This window comes from Tenrec ecaudatus, chromosome X (assembly GCF_050624435.1).
Source record: "Tenrec ecaudatus isolate mTenEca1 chromosome X, mTenEca1.hap1, whole genome shotgun sequence".
NCBI classification, from domain to species: domain Eukaryota; kingdom Metazoa; phylum Chordata; class Mammalia; order Afrosoricida; family Tenrecidae; genus Tenrec; species Tenrec ecaudatus.
Window position 1 is genome coordinate 81,960,443 of NC_134548.1, and position 21,391 is coordinate 81,981,833.

The 21,391-nt window shown below is 41.1% G+C and overlaps 1 protein-coding gene across 1 annotated transcript; it reads left to right on the forward strand.

The window, feature by feature from the left end:
- The first annotated feature begins 10,794 nt into the window (after positions 1 to 10,794).
- On the forward strand, positions 10,795 to 20,522 carry CDX4 (caudal type homeobox 4). Its single transcript, XM_075538384.1, is given in 6 exon segments — positions 10,795 to 10,843; positions 10,846 to 11,295; positions 18,804 to 18,892; positions 18,894 to 18,950; positions 20,345 to 20,412; positions 20,414 to 20,522. Coding segments are annotated over 6 exon segments (822 nt in total).
- The last annotated feature ends 869 nt before the right edge of the window (positions 20,523 to 21,391 follow it).

A 21,391-nucleotide genomic window follows, 5' to 3' on the forward strand; every position in this document is an offset into this window, starting at 1 on the left:
ATAACCTCCTCCCTGGGGGACAGACAACAGAAAAGTGGATGTAGGGAGACTTTGGACAGAGTAAGATATGTGACAAAATAATAATTTATAAATTATCAAGGGTTCATGAGGGAGTGGGGAGCGGGGAGGGAGAAGGAAAAATGAGGATCTGATGCCAAGGGCTTAAGTGAAAAGCAAATATTTTGAGAATGTTGAGGGCAATGAATGTGCAAATGTGCTTTACACAATTGATGTATGTATTGATTGTGAGAAGAGTTGTATGAGCCCCCGATAAAGTGATTTTTAAAAATGATGACAACAGAAATGCACTTGATACAATTGATGTATGGATTGATACAAGAGCTGTAAGAATTCTCAATAAAAGGTTTTTTAAAAATGGGATCACAACCCCAGGTATCGAGTTTAGAATATATCACATAAGGAATTATGGCTAGTAAAGCCATAGTACTAATATAAGGTATTTTTGAGTAGGAGAGAATAAAGAAATAGGGCTGAAGCAAGGCTAAAGCGAAATTTGACTTTTTGAAGTAAAAATGCTCATTACCAGATAAAATTTTAGTAACTAATGTGTCTCTGGTTCCGCTTCAAAATCAAACTGTTCTGATTCAAGTCTATTCCATACTTTTTTTCATTAATTTAATCACCCATTTCAATGCTTCCTGGTCCTCACAGCCTACAAGGTTCTTCTTAGAATGAATCTAAACCTCCCCAATGACATTATGAACATTTTTCCCCTTTTCTCAGTTTTCAGTGAATACTGGCATAATGTCTGGGCCATCATTCCCCAAGCATTTTTGCATCAACATTGGGATTAAACTGGAGAGTGATATTGGGGCTACTGTTAACTGGCTGTGTAACCCCTTGGGCCAGTAATTAAACCTCACTGATTCTCCATTCACACCCTCTATCACTCTAAATATAACTGATACCACCTACTCCCTTTGGTTACAGGGAGCCAGATGGCAGTACACACTAGCAAGGACTCAGCGCTATACATACTCCATGAACCATGCTACCAGTTTCCTTTCCCCAAGCAGTCAGGACTTAAGTTTGTCTTTATCCTCTCACTTAGTCCAAGACTCCCTATCCCTAGAGAGAAGGTGAAATTAGTCTCATCTTTCTTGGTTGTCCTCTTTGTGTTCCTTTTCCTCTCTATTCTGCAAAACTTTCTCCTGAACTGTTGTTATTGTTTAGATGCCTTCAAGTTTACTCAGATTTATAGCCCCCCTGTTACAATATACTAAAACACAGATCCTGTGCCATCCTCAGTATTGTGATGTCTGAGACCATGGCTGCAGCCACTGTGTCAATGCATCTCATCGAAAAGTCTTCCCCTTTTTCGCTGCTCCTCTACTTTACCAACCATAACGTCCTTTTCCGGGGACTAGTCTCTCCTGATTTCATATCCAAAGTGCACGAGACAAAGTCTCACCATCCTTTCTTCTAAGAAGCATTCTGACTGTACTTCCTCCAAAGATAGATGTTTGTTCTTTGGACATTACTTTAATATTCTTCTCCAAGACGATAATTCAAATGGATCAACTATTCTGGTGTCTTCCTTATTTGTTGTCCAGCTTTCAAATGCATACGAGGCGATTGAAAACACCATGGCTTGTGTCAGGTCCACCTCAGTCCTCACATTGACATCTTTGTTCTTTGACACCTTAAAGAGATATGCAAAGCATATCTGCCGATACATATTTGCAATACATTGTTTGATTTCTTGGCTATTGCTTCCATCAGTGTTGGTTATGAAGCCAAGTAAAATGAAATTCTTGATAGTGTCAATCTTTCCGGCCTCTAGCATGATATTTTCTACTGTCCACTTGTGAGGGATTTTGTCTTCTTTTCATACTGAATGTATCTTCATCAGTAAATACTTCAGCAAGTAAGTTTGGGTCTTTTGCATATGAGCTTTTCTCCAATCCTGATGTCACATTTTTCTTCAGTCTAGCTTCTCAGATTATTTGCTAAGCATACAGATTGTATGGTGAAAGTATACCCTGATGTCATCTTTCCTGAGAAGCCATGCAGTATCCCGTTGTTCTGTTCACAAGACTGCCTCTTGATCTTGAATACAATGAAGTATTCGAAAATCCTCGTTCTTCTCAAGGCTTTCCATAGTTTATTATTATCCACACAGTGAAATGTTTTTGCATAGTCAATAAGACACAAGTAAACTTCTTTCTGGCATTCTCTAACTTCAGCCAAAATCTATCCTATGTTCTCTGCGAATTCAGATTGATTTTCTCTGTTCATGTAATGTTTTGTAATTAGCTTTAGCAATTATTGTTATATAATTTCCCCCATTATGTTAGGTCACCTTTCTTCATATATGGATCTCTTCTAGTTGGTTGACCATAGACTTGGCATAGACTACTGACTGCTTCCTGATATTTTCTGTTTTCAAACATTCAAAAACAAAACCTCAAACTCACGTCCGTCGAGTCCATGCCAATTCATAGCAACCCTATAGGACAGGGTAGAACATCCCCCAACCCTCTTGAATTTCTGATACTGTAACTTTTGTTTTAACTCTTCTGAAAGCGCCATCTTTCTTCCAAGGAGTGGCCAGTGGTTTAGAACTGTTGACCTGGCAGCTAGCAGCCCAACACTTAACCACTACACCACCAGGGCTCCTTCAAACATTAGGTAACTCCTTTGCTTAAAGAGTAGGTGAAAGGCAAGGGCAGTTGGGGCCATGTTGTAAAGACTCTTGAATGCAAATCTTGAGAATTTAAACAGGGAAAGAAAACAGCAGCCAAGTCCAGGCCTAAACTCTGACATTGTGCAACTAGCCTGGTACCAATTTAAGAACATGTATGCACATCGGACAGGGCCATGGAAGAGGCGATTAAGAGGGAAGTACCCTTCACAGTAGCCAAGAACAAACTGAAATACCTAGGAATATACTTAACAAAAAATACTAAAGACCTATATAAGCATAATTATAAAACCCTATTACAGGAAACCAAAAGTGACCTTCACAAATGGATGAAGCTCCCCTGCTCATGGTTAGGTAGGCTGAACATAGTAAAGATGACAGTTCTTCCTAAAGCACTCTACAAGTTCAATGCTATACCAATCCAATTACCATCAACCTTCTTCAAAGAATTGGAAAAACTGACCACCAACTTCATATGGAGAGGGAAGAAACCGAGAATTAGCAGAGAACTCCTCAAGAAGAAGGACACAATTGGAGGACTCGCCCTCCCTGATTTTAATGCCTACTACACAGCTACAGTGGTCAAAACAGCATGGTACTGGCACAATGATAGACACTCAGACCAGTGGAAAAGAATAGAAAGCCCAGGAGTAAAATCATCAGCATATAGACAACTGATCTTCGACAAGGGTCCCAAAAACGTCAAGTGGGAAGCAGATGCCCTCTTTAATAAGTGGTGCTGGAAACAATGGATATCCACATGTAGAAAGTTGAAACAAGACGTCTACCTCACCCCATGCACAAGAATACACTCAAGGTGGATCACAGATCTAGAAGTCAAACCCCAAACCATCAGGACCATTAAGGAGGGAATCGGGACTAATCTCAGAGCACTGGCCCAGGGAGCACATAGGCTCACTGCAACAGGGAAGGGGACACACACAGGTGATCTGGAAATCGACAAATGGGATCTAATAAGAATAAAACACCTGTGCACCTCGAAAGACTTTGCCAAGAGGGTGACAAGGCAACCCACAGACTGGGAGAAGATTTTTAGTAATGACACGTCAGACAAAGGGCTCATTACTAAAATCTACAACACCATCATGACCTGCAAAAAGAGGAAAACAGTTAACCCCCTAAGGAAGTGGGCAAAAGAAATGAGAAGAACTTTCACTAGAGAGGAGATCAATATGGCCAATAAATATATGAGAAAGTGCTCGAAGTCCCTTGCCATAAGAGAAATGCAAATCAAAACAACCATGAGATACCACCTAACACCCCTGAGGCTAGCCCAGATCAGTAAATCAGAGAGCAACAAGTGTTGGAGGGGCTGTGGTGAAATAGGAACCCTCCTCCACTGCTGGTGGTCGTGCAGATTTGTACAGACACTGTGGAAAGCAATCTGGCGATACCTAAAGAAAATGGAAATTGATCTACCTTACGACCCAGCCATCCCTCTACTGGGCATATACCCGGTTGAAGCAGCAAATAAAACACGACCAGTCATATGCGCTCCAATGTTTATTGCGGCACAATTCACAATAGCAAAGACTTGGAAACAGCCTAAGTTTCCATCGATAGACGAGTGGATTAGCAAACTTTGGCACATACACACAATGGAGTATTATGCAGCACTAAAAAGCACCGATGAGCACATGAAACACGTTATTTCATGGGAAGAGCTGGAAGGAATTATGTTAAGCGAGGTAAGCCAGACCCAAAGGGACAGGTACAACATGAGTCCCCTGAGGTAAGTACAATCAGCATGACAGAAATGGGGCATTAATCCACCCAAGGGGAGGGTATGGTTTATATCTCCACAGGGAAAGTGGGACCAGACTTCAACCCAGTGTCGCAAGGTGTGAATGCAATATCCCGGCGTGGAGGATGGAACCGGTGGAGAGGTCTGGGAGGCTGGCCCCAGCACCATAAATTAAGTGGATTCCTGCCCCTCCCCCGAAAAGAACTTGTTCCAAAGGACGACATTGACCCTGCAGCTATGGGAGATGGACATATTTGATCAGAGCACACGGGAGCAGATGAAGGGGCAGGAGGAGAGAGTGGAGCACAGCCTGGCCCACCAGGCCGTGATGATGATGTTCCTGAGTAGAGCAGCCAGTCCACAGAGAGAACAACATGGCTGGCCCTACTATGAGACATGATGCCCCTCAGTGACTAAGGGCGATACAGGGGACAGCACCGGAGACACAGTGTGGGAATTGCACCTGACCTGATCCCACCACACCGAGGCAAAGCACTGGGGGAGTGCAGCGGAACAGCAAGGGAATGGAGTGGCAAGGTCCCCAGGGAATGCTGAAAGTGGACTTTGGGGCCAGGGCGTGGTGCCCCCACAGACTGGACTGGAAAACGCTCCTAAGGGCCAGCAAAGATCCCTGAACTAACTACAAGCTTTTCTCTTGTGAACTGTTTTGTTCTGTTCTTTTTCAGTGGTTTGTTTTGGTTGTTTTGTTGTCTGGTTGTATACTGTTGCTTTGTGTTCCTCTGTCTAGTTTTCGTGCATGTTAGTGACTCCACAGGTCTGTCTGAATCGGACAGGCTGGATGAACTATCTGGATGAAAAACAATGGGACCGACAGTTCCGGGGGGACTTGGGGTGGGGGGGAAGGGGGGGGTAAGGAAGTGGTGTTAACAAACCCAGGGACAAGGGAAAAACATGGGACCCCAAAGGGTAGAGAAGGGGGAGTGGCAGGCCTGGTGGGAAATGATCAAGGGTAAGGTTGCTTAGAGAAGAGGTATACTCTAGCCCAGGTGGCGATGAAGCATGGTAGTAGGGCAGGAGGAAGGTCAACGGAGATGGAGGAAAGAGCTAGGAGTCAAAGGGCATTCATGGAGGTCTAGACAAAGACATGTACATGCAAATATATATAGGAGGTTGGGGAAATAGATCTTTGTGTCGATATTTATAGGTCAAGTATTAAGGTGGCGGAAGGACCTTGGGCCTCTACTCAAACACTCCCTCTATGCATGAATACCTTCTTTTATTAAATTGGAACTCTATGATGCTCACTCTCCCGACACAACGGCTGGAGCCAAAGTGGGTGAACAAGTAAATGTGGTGAAGAAAGCTGATGGTGCCCGGCTATCAAAAGAGATAGTGACTGGGGTCTTAAAGGCTTGAAGATAAACAAGCGGCCATCTAGCTCAGAAGCAACAAAGTCCACATGGAAGAACACACCAGCCTGTGTGATCGAGTGGTCCCAAAGGGATCAGTTACCAGGCATCAAAGAACAAAAAATCATATCATTGACTGCACACCTCCATGATAGGATCGCTGAAGACAAATGGGTGCACAAGCAAATGTGGTGAAGAAAGCTGATGGTGCCCGGCTATCAAAAGAGATAGTGTCTGGGGTCTTAAAGGCTTGAAGGTGAACAAGCGGCCATCTCGCTCAGAAGCAAATAAGCCCACATGGAAGAAGCACACCGGCCAGTGCGATCACGAGGTGCCCAAGGGACCAGATATAAGGCATCATGCAAAAAAAAAAAAAGATATAAGTGTGTGTATGTATGTGTATATATGTGTATATGTATATATGTATGTGTATATATATATTATATTAAATGAAGGGGGAAGTGCAGAGTGGAGACCCAAGGCCCAAGTGTCGGCCAATGGAGATCCCCTCATAGAGGGGCTTAGGAGAGGAGATGGGTTAATTAGGGTGTGAGGTAGTATCGATGAAGAACACAGCTTTCCCCCAGATCCTGGATGCTTCCTCCCCCCAACTACCATGATCCGAATTCTACTTTGCAGGGCTGCATAGGACAGAGGCTGTACACTGGTACATATGAGGGTTGGAGGTACAGGGAATCCAGGGTGGATGATACCTTCAGGACCAAGGGCGTGAGGGACGATGCTGGGAGAGTGGAGGGTGAGTGGGTTGGAAAGGGGGAACTGATTACAAGGAGCCACATGTGACCTCTTCCCTGGGAGAGGGACAGCAGAGAAGGGGGGAAGGGAGACCCCGAATAGGGCAAGATATGACAAAATAACGAGGTATAAATTACCAAGGGCATATGAGGGAGGGGGGAAAAGGGAGGGAGGGGGGAAAAAAAGAGGACCTGATGCAAGGGGCTTAAGTGGAGAGCAAATGCCTTGAGAATGATTGGGACAGGGAATGTATGGGTGTGCTTTATACAATTGATGTATGTATATGTATGGATTGTGGTAAGAGTTGTTGGAGTCCCTAATAAAATGTAAAAGAAGAAAAGAGAAAAAAATGATTAGGGCAAAGACTGTACAGATGTGCTTTATACAATTGATGTATGTATATGTATGAATTGTGAAAAGAATTGTATCAGCCCCAATAAATTGTTTAAAAAAAAAAAAAGAACATGTATGCAAGGTGGCTTAAGTTTGAACCCCAGCTTGCTTCACCAAACACCAGCTGTATGCATTTAAATAGCCATGTCCTCTCTCTAAGCCTCAATTTATTCATCTTATAATAGCTATAGTAATAACTAATTTATGGAGCTGTTATGAAGATTGAGAACATGTTTTTAAAAGTGCTTATAGTTATGTGACTTTCTATGCCCCTCAGTTTCTTCCCCTCAGTGTCAGGTTTTAATTTGTTTTTGCTGCACAATTACTTCTTATCCTTCTCCTTGCAATCTTTAAAATATTCCCAAAGCAAGAAAAAGATCGGACAAATCTCAAAATCATATTTAAAAGCTTACTGATTGGATAGAGACTGGTGGGATTCTTAGACACCCTGAAGGGCTAAAAAGGAACTCATCACAATGGCTCAATTTTAAGCTAAACAGTAGACAAGTCTATAAGGGGAACAATGGCATTATGGAGGTATGCACATCTTAGAATAAGACTGGCAAACACACATTTTGGTGCCCAAAATGTTATACTTGTTTCCCGGTATATATAACCTGCTGATTGCAAAAAGTGCTACCAGCTTTTCTCTATCAGCTCTAGTTGTTGATATACATAACATATGCCATATATCACTCTCCATTCTGCTTGCCCATAAAAAATTAGGATAGTTTAACATAGTGTTAGGTAGCCTGAGACAGAGGAAGTGCACACTGGCTTTATTGAAGATAGTTTGTGTGCACTAGAGATTTAGTCAAGTTACATTTTCGACACTCTAACTTGCCTTCACATCTTCCATCTATGTGCCTTTTCAATGTTCTTTTCCACTCTTCTCAATCTGTGTTCTGACCTTGCAGTATCCAATTAGTAGTAGCCTCTGTATATAGTGCACAGTCATACACACACACACACACACACACACACACACACACACACACACTGCGATGTAAGTGATTCTAATGCAGGACAGAGAAGAACTGACCTTTAGGTTTCCAAATCTTTAAATCTTTTAAAGGCTGCAGGGTGGGTTTGAATCGCTGATTTATGATTGGCAGCTCAAAGCTTAACCAACTAGCTACCATGAGTCCATATACAACTTACCTTAGAAGTCCCTTAACAATTATTTTTCAAATATTTGTTTCCTTTTTTTGTCTTATCCTGTAATTTGTGATCAGAATTCTTCTCATATTTAAAACAAGGATGATAAATTAATAAATTAGTATAACCGAGTAGCTGAAAAACAGTAGAATACCATATCTAAGAAATTAGAAACAATGCAATTTTTTTTAAATCAGTGCCCCAAATAACCTTAGGAACAGGCCTAAAAACCAAACCCCACCCCCCAAACAGTTGGGAGGACAAGGAGCTGTGCAATCAACCATTTGAGATCAATAGGGCAGCATTTACCCAAGGACACAATTCGGAAGGGTTAGGAAAGAAAGAGGAATGAAACCAGGAAACACAGGGAGGGTGTGGGATAAATTTGATTAACTGTGGAGATTTCCATCAATGTCAAGAAAAAATGTGCATGAATTATTGACTGGAAAAATGATTTCCCCTGCAAATCTTCACCTAGTTCACAATAAAGTTACAAAGTAAAACTGCTACATAGCATGTTGTTCTTTTTTAATTCCCAGAAACTAATCCTGCTCCCTACACTGCTACTTCCTTAGAGGAGTTCCTATAATACCTCAACTAGACCAAGACCAAACTCCCTGCCATTGAGCTGATTCCGACTCATGGAGACCCTACCCTATGTGGCAGAGAAGAGCTGCTTCTGTGAGCTTCTGGGACTGTAACTGTTTACAGGAGTAGGAAGTCTTAGCTTTCTCCCACAGAGTGGCTCGCAGCCCACTGAGTAACCACTATGCCACAATACCTCAACTGGAATGGTCTTTTAATTGCCGGGATTTTACCCTCTTAAAACCTATTCTTAATGCAGTGTGATCCTTTTAAAATTTAAAATTAAATCATTTCACTTCTGTTCAAAACCTTCAAAGCCCTACCTTACTTAGACAAATATATATATATTTAATGGATTCCAATTGCTTAGCTTTTGAACCTCATCCAATACGATACTGACATCTTCTTTTCACTTATTCTCTCTACCTGGATCCTCTCTTGTCACACCCTTGCATCTTCCAGAATGTTTATTCAAATGCTATTTCTCAATGAGGCTCTCCAAGAGAACCCATTTAAAACCGCAACGTGCGCCAGCATTTCTGCTGGCCTCATTCCCTGCTCTCGTTTTTGCCACACACTGTGAAGATCACTGCCTGGCATGTTGTATAATTTAATTGCTGGTTAGTGTCTGTCTTCGATAAACTACAGCCTTAATATGATCAGAGGCTTAATTCATTTGTTTACTGCTGACATCTTTGTGCATAGAACAACATATATATTTTTGAGGGAATTAATAAACACAGTGATAGCATACTGTGTATCAAACCCTAAGTGGAGCAGTATGTATGCATTCTCTCAGTAAATCTTGCCTTGTAAATGTAGATCCTGTTCGAATCCCAACTTTACAAAGGAAAGAACCTAGAAACTCTTGTTGAGGTGCAGTGACTTTCCCAAAGTCAGCAGGGGATTAGCAAAGTGGAAGTGCTGAGTTTGCTTGGACTTCGAAGAGAAGCACATTGGGGGGGGGGGCAGTCTGGAGTAGAGGCTTAGCTTGCCTCTGGATGGGACAGGGATGGTAGAATACAGATCTGTTCTGCGCTTCCAAGTAACTTGCTTATTTGAGGTACATTCTGGAGCTCAGTGGCAAATGCTGGCAAGCCTTTGCCTTTATACAAAGGAACTCTCAAATCTGACAGCAAGTTGCCTTGCATTTGAGATGGGTTCTGATGCCTTGGGGCACGTTTGAGCCGACTCCATACCTAGCAGAAAACACCCCTGAGACTAGTGAGCTGGCCTGAAAAATATGCAAACTCACTAGCCACATGTTATGTTCCCTCTCTTCCTTTTCTTCATGGCCTACCTTCTTCATCTTCTATATATTCATGTGCATTTGCAAAACATCATCTCAGTTCAGCCTGGACTGTGACCTTAAGAGAGCAGAGCAAGCACACTTGTCTACTGGTCACAACAGGCACTCGGTATGTAGTGGTAGAATGAATCCCAGGGGAGGGAGAGTGAGGAGAAAGGAAAGCCTTTTTCAGGGGCATCATGGGCACGTCCTGTGTTTGTGTACTCCTGCCTGAGAATGTGAGCAGACTGGAGACTGCAGAGGCAACGGGACTGGAGACTGCAGAGGCAAAGGGGCCCAGGAAGATCTATAAGCAGACAGAGGTCCCTGGGAGGTGCATGGTCAGAGAACTGATGGCAAAGAACAGGACTTGGTCCTGCTTCTGAATATCTCCATATTACTTTGTTGGGAATTGATCACAACTCCCTAAAGAAGCTCCCTTCTCCGAAAGCACAGGATTGCTGTTATGGGGACTGGAGGAAAAGAAGCAAGAAAGATGAGCCCAAAGATGCCAGAAAGTTCAAGGAAAAGGAGCGCTATTTGAACAATCCTGGTGAAAGTGGAATGGCCCTTCATTTGAATGCAAATACTATGTAAAGGCTTGGAGCCCCTTGACTTCAGCCCAGCTATTGGTGGTCCCTCAGTGCTGGCCTACCAGGCGGTCTGGGTAGGAAATTAGGGATGGCGCAGTTGTAGGGGAGCAGCGTAACTAGCAGCACAGCTAAGACCAACTTGCTTCTGGAAGCTGGGTTGTCTTTGCCTTGCAGGAACTTCAGGATGGCTTAAGGAGCGCCTTTCTTCTACCCTAGGCATCATGTACGCAAGCAGCCTTCTGGAGATAGAAGCGGGCGTGTACCCAGACACACCCAGAGTCCTCCTGGAGACGGCAGCGTTAGGGGAGCTGGCTCTGGGGGCAGTGGTAGTCCGTTGCCAGACCCCAACTTCCGAGCATTCCCAGCCTATGCACACTACATAGGGTATCCCCACGTGCCCAACATGGATTTCCAGGGACCATCGCTAGGAGCTGGGAGCTCCCTGTGCAGTCCTCCCCAGGAAGACTGGATCGAATACTCTGGTCCATTCAATACAATGGGTGTGCTGCCCACCAACAACATGATCCCTAGCCTAGCCGCTTTTGACTTGCCAGGGTACACCAACCAGGACCCAACAGGTGGTGGAAAGAGTGGTAGCAGCCTGCCAAGTCCAACTGACCGGACACTGATCCCCACCCATGCTGGGACCGCTGAGGCAAGCTCCTCCAGCAGGGACCAGAACCGCCCATATGCATGGATGCGCAAGACCTTGCTGGTGACAGGTGAGTAATAAATTCCAATGCCCTCATGCCTTTCCTTCTCCCCTTCTGTTCAATTTTCCGTGGATTGCCAGTCCTCTTCCCTTACTCCTATCTAAGCCTCTTCCTGGACAATGTAGCTGAGGACGCCACTTCAAGGCCAGTTTCCTGCTTTACCTTCCCCTTCTTATCTCGGACCATTACCAAGCTCACTCTTCGGAGAGTCTCAGTACAAATCCATCTCAACGTACAGCTTGGAGCTAAATGAACCATAGGGGTGATTTTAACTCGCTCCTGATCATTTAAGGGAACTCAGAGATCACTGGTGTGTTGAACTAACTACAAGGATGAAGATCAAACAAGCGAAAAAGAAAAACTTTAAATTCACTGTCATGGAGTTGATTCCGACCCAGAACGACCACATGAAACAGAATGGAATGGCCTCGGTGGTTTCGGAGAGGGACTCTGTTGACGGGAGTGGAAAGCATGATCTTTATCCCGCAGAAGGGCTGGCGGTTTCTGCTTGACAGTTTCATTTTCACCCCCTTCAGCCCGCGGAGGACAGGTCAGCTCTCCTTCAAAACAGGCCATGTTCAGCTTAGGTCCAGGGAGTAGGCCATCCCTAGTTTTGTGCTGTGCTCGAGCTGACCCATCTGGATGGTGAAGTGTTTGAAAGTGACCTCTCCACTCAAACCCACGGCTTTTTTCCAGTGTTCTTTTTGCCGACATAATAGCTGGGGTGAATGAGGGACACAGTATCCTATTAAACATTAATCCCTTAACTCTTCATGAATAGTACCTAAAACTAAAATAAGTGGTTAAATTCTTCATCGCTGTCCAGGCCAGAGCTCATGGACAGCGTGCATATAGTCCCATTCACCCCAGCAGACCCTGAGCTCTTGCCAGCAAACCAGTGGTTGCTGAGCACTAAGCCCAAGTCCAAGAAATGAGAGATCTACTTTAATCTTGGATGGAATGTGTGTGTGTGTGTGTGTGTTTTCACCTGTAGTTGTTCTTTTTTAAACATTTTATTAGGGGTTCATACAACTCCCATCACAATCCATACATATACATACATCAATTGTATAAAGCACATCTGTACATTCTGTAGTTATCCTTTTATCACATTCTTATTCCAACCTTTTACTCTCCACCCCCCATTAAAAAAAATTAAAATTCAACTCAATTTCTTTCATCCCTCTGGGGAGGAAATGACATTTAAATCATATTTGTTCACAGTGATTATGTTCCTATTCACAGTTCTGCATTTTTATCCCTACAGAAAAAGGCACAGGAAGGAGGGTGGCAAGGGACCTAATCTAACCATTAGGAGGACTTTGCTGGGAGGAATAAATTCTTGCTGATTCAGGCATTAGTAAGGTAGCAATTCTAATTAAAAGCCGAGCTTAAATCTTTGGCTTTGAGGAGTGTTTGGAGTAAGTGTGCATTTTTTCATTTTTGAAATATGGATGAGTGAGCCAACTAAATATGCAGAAAATAAGCTTAGAGTGGGTACCTTCCTGACCTGCTATTATATCTAATCTTGGGGTTGTAATGAACGTCCATTTACTAGGCCCTAACAATAAGCAAAAGACACAAAGTCCAAAAAGTAGCTGCTCCCAGTCCAGGTTTCTGTTTTGAAAGAAGAATGCTACCAAGGCGTGATTTTTTGGAAGACAAAATGAAAGAGTTGTTGAGTGATGAATTTTCTCATTAGAAGGAAAAACTATGCCATCCTTCTCTGCTTAGATATCTTCTGTTTTCCTTTGTTTTACAACCTGGAGCCTGCCAGGAGGTGCCAGGGGGGATTTTAGAAGGGGACTCCTTTGTCTGGAGCTTCCTCATTAGCTAAGTCCTCAAACATGGCCATAGTGACAAAATATTCTCTCCAATTTCTATGAGAAATTTAAAGTTGAATGGCATGCCTTTGACTCCTGGTAGCCAATCTGATCGATGAGGTTTTGTTCGATTCAATTTTAAAAATCTTAATACACCTTATAAATTAAATGACATCCTTGTTATATTCTTGTAGCCCAAGGTATATATTTATCAGCAATTTAAGAATATGATGAAAATGTGGACCCTCCTCCCAGAAAAATGCACACAAGCACACTTGCTGGGGCACACTCAAGTTCTTCATGAACAGGAGTCATGAAATCCTCCCAGGAACCTCAGATTATGAACCCCACAAAATGAAAATTAAGATGATCGCCTCAATGGACCACTTCCAACCAAAATGCACCCATTTATATGCTTAGCACATAGTATGTGCTAAAATGTTTGCTAAATAAATAAATGCATCCAATCATTCTAAATGTTCCACATCACTCTGTAGTATTGTGGCACAACACAGTTTGAGAGCAACACAGATGAACTGCAAAATGGATGTAACTCTGCCAAGTTAAGATAGCCAAATGAAAGCTCTTTCTGTTATTGAATAAAGTTTCAAATAGCCTTAAGTTAAAGAAAACTATAGATATATTTTTAAGAATGAGCGAACAGGACATAGTGAAGGACTGTCATGGCATACGATTTTATAATAAAAGAAAGGGGACAAAACAGAATGAATTATGGTTTATTAGAATGAAAAGGGAAATATCCGCTCTTAGTTATCTCCGTGGTCTATTCTAATACACATCTCAATTTAAAGACTATATTAATAGGATTCTGCTACAACAACCTCTGTGGAAAAAAATAGTATTTCCATACTCTAAATATCTTCAGTGCATTATAGGCGGGTGTTATTTTTAATCTTTTCTCTTGTCTGGAGTTTTGGCCATAAATGAATAAGGTAAGGTGGTAAGGGAGCAGGCTTGAAAAGAGGTTTTCTAGTTAGGAGTGGGAAAGAATGTAAGAGGAGGATGTAAATGTAACTCTGATGAAGTCACTGGAACAAAACACTGAGTAAGGAATCCTTAAAAGGCTTTATTCACGTAGGGCGTTCAATTAAATCAATTGATCAATGGTTCTTGAGGCCTATCAATTGCCTCCTTTGATTCTGATCATTTCACTGAATTTTTTTCAAAGTCAAACATACATATATATTTTTTAATTGAATAAATCTTATTGGGGCTCATACAGCTCTTATCACAATCCATATATACATCAATTGAGTGAACCACCCTTATGCATTCGTTGCCCTCGTCATTCTCAAAATTCGCCTTCCACTTGGGTTCCAGGAATCAGCTCGTTTTCCTTTTTTTCCTTCCCTCTCCCTCCCTGTTCCCCTTCCCCCTGAACCCTTATTAGTTTATAAATAATTATTTCATCTTATCTTACACTGCCTGGCGTCTCCCCTCACCCACCTTCCCATTGCCCATCTCCCAGAAAGGAGGTTACACATAGATCCCCAAGATCAGTTCTCCCTTTCCACATCCCCTTCCCTCCTGGTGTCGCCACTCTCACTGCTGGTACTGAGGAGTTCATCCGTCCTAGATTCCCTGTGTTTCCAGATCCCTACGGCACCGCTGTAAATCCTCTGGTCTAACTTGGTCCGCAAGGGAGAATTGGGGACATGATAATTGGGAGGGGAGGAAGCGTTCAAGAACTAGAGGACGGTTTTTTTTAGTTTCGTTGTTGTTACACTGAACCCTGAGTGACTCATCTCCTCCCCACTACCCCTCTGCAAGGGATGTCCAGCTATCTACAGATGGTCATTGAGTCCCCATCACGCACTCCCCCTCATTCACGGTGATGTGATTTTCTCTCCCTGCCTTTGTTGTTTGAGACCTGGTCTCCTCTGCCCTTCACGATCACACATGTTGGTGTGCTGCTTCCGTGTGGGCTGTGTTGCTTCTGGGCTAGATGGCCGCTTGTTTACTTTCAAGCCTTTAAGTCCCCGGACTCTATATCTCTCAATAGTAATGATGTAAAATTAGCAGTTTCAATTTATCCCAGGAATATAAAGCTGGTTTGACATGACAAAGATTATTAAGAAAATTTATCATCAAATTAACATATCCAAAGCATGATCATTCCAATAAATGCAAAATTATACATTAGCTAAAATCCAATATATATTCATGATTGTAGTAAGCCATTCCTATAAATCTAAAATAGAATGTGACTTCTATATGAGAAATTATGGACACAAAATACCTACAGCAATATCAGACTCATGGTAAAATAATACAAAGCAGTCTTTTTTTTGTTTGTTTTTCTAGGACGGATGAACCCCTCAGAACTGTGGTGGGAATGGCAACACCGGGAGGGAAGGGGGTGTAGAAAGGGAGAACCGATCTTGGGGTACTATGTGTGACCTCCTCTCTGGGAGATGGGCAATGGGAAGGTGGGTGAGGGGAGACGCCAGGCAGTGTAAGATAAGATAAAATAATTATTTATAAACTAATAAGGGTTCAGGGGGAAGGGGAACAGGGAAGGAGGGATAGGGGAAAAAGAGAAACGAGCTGATTCCAGGAAACCCAAGTGGAAGGCGAATTTTGAGAATGATGAGGGCAACAAATGTATAAGGGTGGTTTATCAATTGATGTATATATGGATTGTGATAAGAGTTGTATGAGCCCCAATAAAAAATTTATTAAGTTCACTGAATTATTTTAAACTGTCGTTTGATTCACTTTTAGCTAAAACAAATGAAAGGTTCCCATAAAATTAAAAATCATCATCGTGGGGCCAACTGCACAATACTTCTTGAAAATTTGTTTTCATCATCTTTGTACCCATTGTCATTATCATCACAAGCCCTAGATTTGGAGATGCTTTTCTGTTTAACTCACTTCTTTAGCCAGTGTCCTAAGTGAGCATTATTTTAATTTTATGTAAGGTGATAACGTGTCATCAAATAGGATAACATTTGCCTGGAACTCTGTGTGGATCGATCTCTGGGGCCACAGGAAAGATCCATTCTGGTCTAAGGAGTTTGCCTAGCTCTTTGTGGTACAGGCAATGAAACCCCCACCACAGAAGATGAGAACAGCCTTCTGCTACTTTTTAAAACTAACGTACACTAGTGTCCAAGTAGTCTTTCTGAGACATGAGTATACCAAAAGTCCACTTAATGTGGCCCATTTCAATAGGCTGCAGTTTAGTGATGTCTATCGCCTTTGGAAGTGTCATATCCTCTGGGAAAAGAGACTAGCTTGAACAATGAAAGCGGTGCTTGGACTAGATTAATAGTTTCTTAGGTCTTGGGAATGGGAGGTTGGTGGGGGGTGGGTTAATAATAACAGGTACAAGAGCTAATGATAATAGGCACAACAATGAAGATAATGTTCTAAAATTGAGTGTGGTGATGATCACACAACCATCAACTTGTGTGGCACATGAATTATATGTCAATAAAAGAGGTTAAATTTTTTTTTTAATTAAAGCAATGCTTTAGTATAGGAATATGAACATTACATTTACCACAAAATGTCTAACCCCTATATACAATCCAGTTTCATTATTTAAGCAGAACAGGCAATAAAGGAAGAGGTTGGGGAAAGACATAGGAGAACACTAGGAAATCTGCATTCATTTCTTTTGTAAAGAGTACAGTCAATATTTTTTGCCTGAGCCACATCTTTGGGGTTTGAGGTCTTATCTGTCAGAATGAGGCAGGAGACCCTTTTCAATGCCTTGGATGACTTTGATATGCAGCGGGCTCTTTCTCAACACTCCTTTGTTCAGAGGGGTTATATTGCCGGAAAGGGTTTTCATGGCAAATAAAGAGGTCTGGTCTTGACTTTATTGACCTTAAAGAAACTGCAAGAGGAGAGTTTATGACCAATGAGAGTGAGGAAGGACCATAATCTTTCCAGGGCTCTTAAAGTCTAGTTATATTTACTTGACTCTCAAAGAGAAGGAAACATAATTTACATGTTAAGCTCTACATTAATTTGAGATCTAAGCATTCAGCCAATTTGGGGCTTAGGAAGGGTTCTAGGAAACATCTCTCCATAGATATAATTTGGTCCCAAGATCTGAGGTTTTGGAAATAAGTTAGATCTCAAGGTTTTCATTTGACCCAAATTATATACAGTTTTGTCTTTGTAACATACCAAAAGTCAGATAGTTTGGTTTCCTAGATTTCTGTTTTCTATCAAAAAACCAGCGCAAACTTTAAACCTCTGAGATGGGTTAATTGACTGAAGCTCATCATTTACATTTGCAGGGGGACATTTTTATTTCATTAATTAGTCTATGCACCATTCGGCTATTTCGTTTAAAGCTCAAATATACCCCCTCACTTACAACTTGGGTCTTCATTCATGCTCCTTTCCTTTTTGTCCTGCAGATGAAAGGGTGTCTGACATTTGCTTAGTGCTTGTAAATTCCAAACCATTGGGTGGGGTGCCTGAATGTAAAGAGGGTGCAGGAATCCAAGGTTGTGTATCTACTTTGTTAGGCTTGAGTTGCATCTTAACACCTCAGTGGAGTTTAGGGGGAGCTACTTTAAAGAAGCCTTTATCCTACAGACCTATGCCCCCAAAACCTCACATCAAAAATCACAAGGGAAGATCAGAAGTAGTTTCCCAAAGCCATCAGAAGAGAAGGAAGAGCCTGGAGGAGGTTAGAGAAATGTAAGTGAAAGGGAAACTTCCTAATCCCCTTTAGAACATTTGAAAGGCGGAATTTGAAGGAGGGCATAAGAAATTAGTTAAATGTTGTAATACAAAGTAAATATTTGGATATCCTTTGAAAGGGCATGTAAAAATCGCATAGTCTCCTTAAGTCAACACTCTCTCCTTCCCTCATTCTTCATTCACGTAGGGAAAAATTTTATTTTAAGACTCACACACAAATAAATGGAACTATTTTTTCCAATAAGTAATAGAGGTATTCTAGAACAGAATCTGCTAAAGGACAACTATTTTTTCCTTTTCAATTTTATCACATTTAAAACAAATTATCTGTAGGATGCAGATATAACTATTAATATCAAAATCACAGATAGTTTGTCACACTTGGACTGCTTATGTTTTCCAGCATGTTTAAAATGCGGGTGCTCTTTAGCACACCGTATTGAGAGTCAGTCAAAAGGTACATGTTTGGGTGACCATGCCTCAGCTTTACTAACACAAAGTCACTTGCCTACACTGAGCCTCAGTTTCCTTATCTGTAAAATGAAGACCAGATATAACTGTATCAATCAAAATGGCACATAGAAGTTGAGTAGGAAGCAGTATAAATGGACAAACTTCATAAAATGTAAAGGAAAGTGTGTGTATAATGGAAGTTGTAATGTAATGGTGTCCTCATATCAGTGAAAAAGGAGTGAAAATCGTGAATTACATGTTTGTTTTAAAATGTTTTGGTATAACAGTAGGTCAATAGTGAAGTTATTGTGATTTGACTGAAATTAAAAAAATTATTTAGAAGGATGCTGGTTTTATGGCTATAAGTACATATCAGAGCCACAGATGACAAATTACTTAACGAACGTATGACATGGTCAACTAAAAATGTACTTACTTTATATTTTAAAGTAAAATATGTGGATGGGAAAATTGACTATGATTCCTTCAATCCAAACAATCTCTAAAAAAATCCCAGAAAAATGTTAAATACATTTCATTTTCCCCTAATAGGAAAAACCAGGACAAAAGAAAAGTATCGTGTTGTTTACACAGAGCTTCAAAGGTTGGAGCTGGAGAAGGAATTCCACTGCAATAGATATAATCACCATTTGGAGGAAATCAGAGCTAGCAGTCACCCTAGGCCATTCTGAGAGACAGGTACACCAGAATCATATCTAATGTGTCTTATATAGTCCGTTACCTCAGCTGAAGTTTTTGGTAGGAGCAGTTGTAAGCAAAATAAAGTATACATTCTAAGTTTTTCTAACACCACATTCATCCTCCCGGATCTCCTTTCTTAGAGTCCTTGTTTGTTGCACTGTAATGGGCGCCACAAGGGATAAGGAACATAGGAGGTGGAGGGAGATTACAACTCCAAAGGACTTGATCCTCAAGTCAAAACCTTCATCTGGCTTGCAAATAGCCACAACCTACGTGTGAAATGGAATACCAATATTATTGCCTGAACCCAGGTGCTTTGGGTCATTAAGTGTAGGACATTTAAGTGTATCCATTTACATAATCGTATGATGCCTGCTCCAAATTGAGCTCACTGTGGATACTAAATGCATAGTAACTTGTGGCAAGCAAGGGTCAATGGTTTCCATTCATCCAGACTTTGACATTACATAACCTCCAAATGTTCCTTAAGTCTATGAGTAATCCTGGAATCAGAGGCCTAATGTTTAATGTTCATTTATAATTTTCACCATCCCAATCACCTTACAATTCAATCAAGTGTAAAAGCACATTGATGTCATTTTGATCTTTATCTCTGGTAGGAGATAAATAATATTTCACTATTCTTGCTCACACAGTTATTGTTTTCATTGGCTTTACTACTAGAAGTTCTTTTTCACAACTAATGATAGTCACCTGTTCAATTAAAACCCCTACATTCTTATTACTCTTAAGCATCTGTCATTCTATTATTAAATTCTAGTAGTGCTAAAGAGATAGTAGGTGAGATATAATATAAAGAGCATTTCATTTAGAATCTGAAGCCCTAGATAATATCTCAGTTCCATCTTAAGCAATATATTCATTTCTGATTATCATCTTTTGATTTATTTTTTAAATTAATTATGAGTTGGCACCATTTTTATCCCTTAATCATATTTGTCTTGTATCAATAATTCCAACCCTCATTGTCAATCCTAAATCCATATCCATATCATACTATAGTTCAATCATGTAAAGGAGAATTGTACAATTGCCCCCACAATCAGTTTCCAGATGTTCTTTTTCTACATGGACTCCTTGACATCATCTCCCTTTGACCACCCCTGCTCCACCACCACCACCACCACCACAGTATCCCCTCCCCCTGAAACCTTTATTCTACTTTCTGTCTTTATAGGTTGATCAATCCTGGATTGACTCTCATCTTTTTAAACATATATTAATTTAGTCTTCTTCTAGGAAGAACCTATATGAGACTCAACTGAAGTGATACATGGAAAAAAGATTTTTGTAAAAGTCCCTATATAATATTATAAGCAATATGCTAATAATATCCAGTTCTTATACCCATTAAATCATGTGTATTTCAGGTGAAAATATGGTTTCAGAAGAGAAGAGCCAAGGAGAGAAAGATGATCAGGAAGAAAATGTCCCACTGGAAACAATGGAGGCTCAGTGAAAAGTGGCTGTGGCTGCATCATTCCCGGGGGCTGCCTCACATTTGCTTCACAGATGAAGGGTGCAAAGTGGAGAGCACCTTCTCTTTAACAGTCCATTGTTGTCTCTAGGATATCAGCAAAGGAGTGCAAGCAGGGTGGAATTGCTTGTAAGGAAGGCAGTATTCAGAACAAGTCCATGGATAATGGATGGAAGGTAATTCAGAGGACTCTATCCCCAGAAAAGTCCTATTATGTGCTATGCTATACGACAGCCAATCAGAGAGCCTACTCCTTAGTTATATAAATAAAAGCTAGAACCATAGATCCTCTTAATAACTTCACAAACTTGCTTGTGAACAGATAGTAAAAGACAGTTCTGCCAGGAGATAAATACATTTGTGTAATGTATAATTTTGTGTCTGTTATTTGATGTTGGGTGTTATCTTTGGAGAATAGGGGTGGGCGAGGAAGTAAATCTATTTATGTTGTCATGTGTTGTATTTTCATAAGCAGATGCATGTTTAAGAAATCATCAAAAAAGAAAAAAGAAATCATCATCATATGGATTGCTATAACATCTGTAAGAGCCCCCAATAAAATGATTTATTGAAAAAACAAAACAAAAGAAATCATCATGACAAAGTGATTTTTATTTAATTCATTGTCACTGGATAATAAAAATCACAAATAAAAACATTTTTATTCCCTTAATTATATTTGTAATGTTTCAACATTCCAGCCTTCATTTTCAATTTCAAATCTTTCCAAAACAATGAAATCAAACCAGGACAATTCCAGTCATATTAGTTGAGTCATTAGGAAAGCAAGTCACCACCCCCATTCCATGCAACCCCCAAAGATAAACTCTCTATATCTTCCGCTTTTCCACCCCATCATTATTATAATCCATTGAAAATCTGATTTACCTAAGCACAAAGATAATTAATTTCCCCTCTAGAGCCCCTCCATGTCATCACC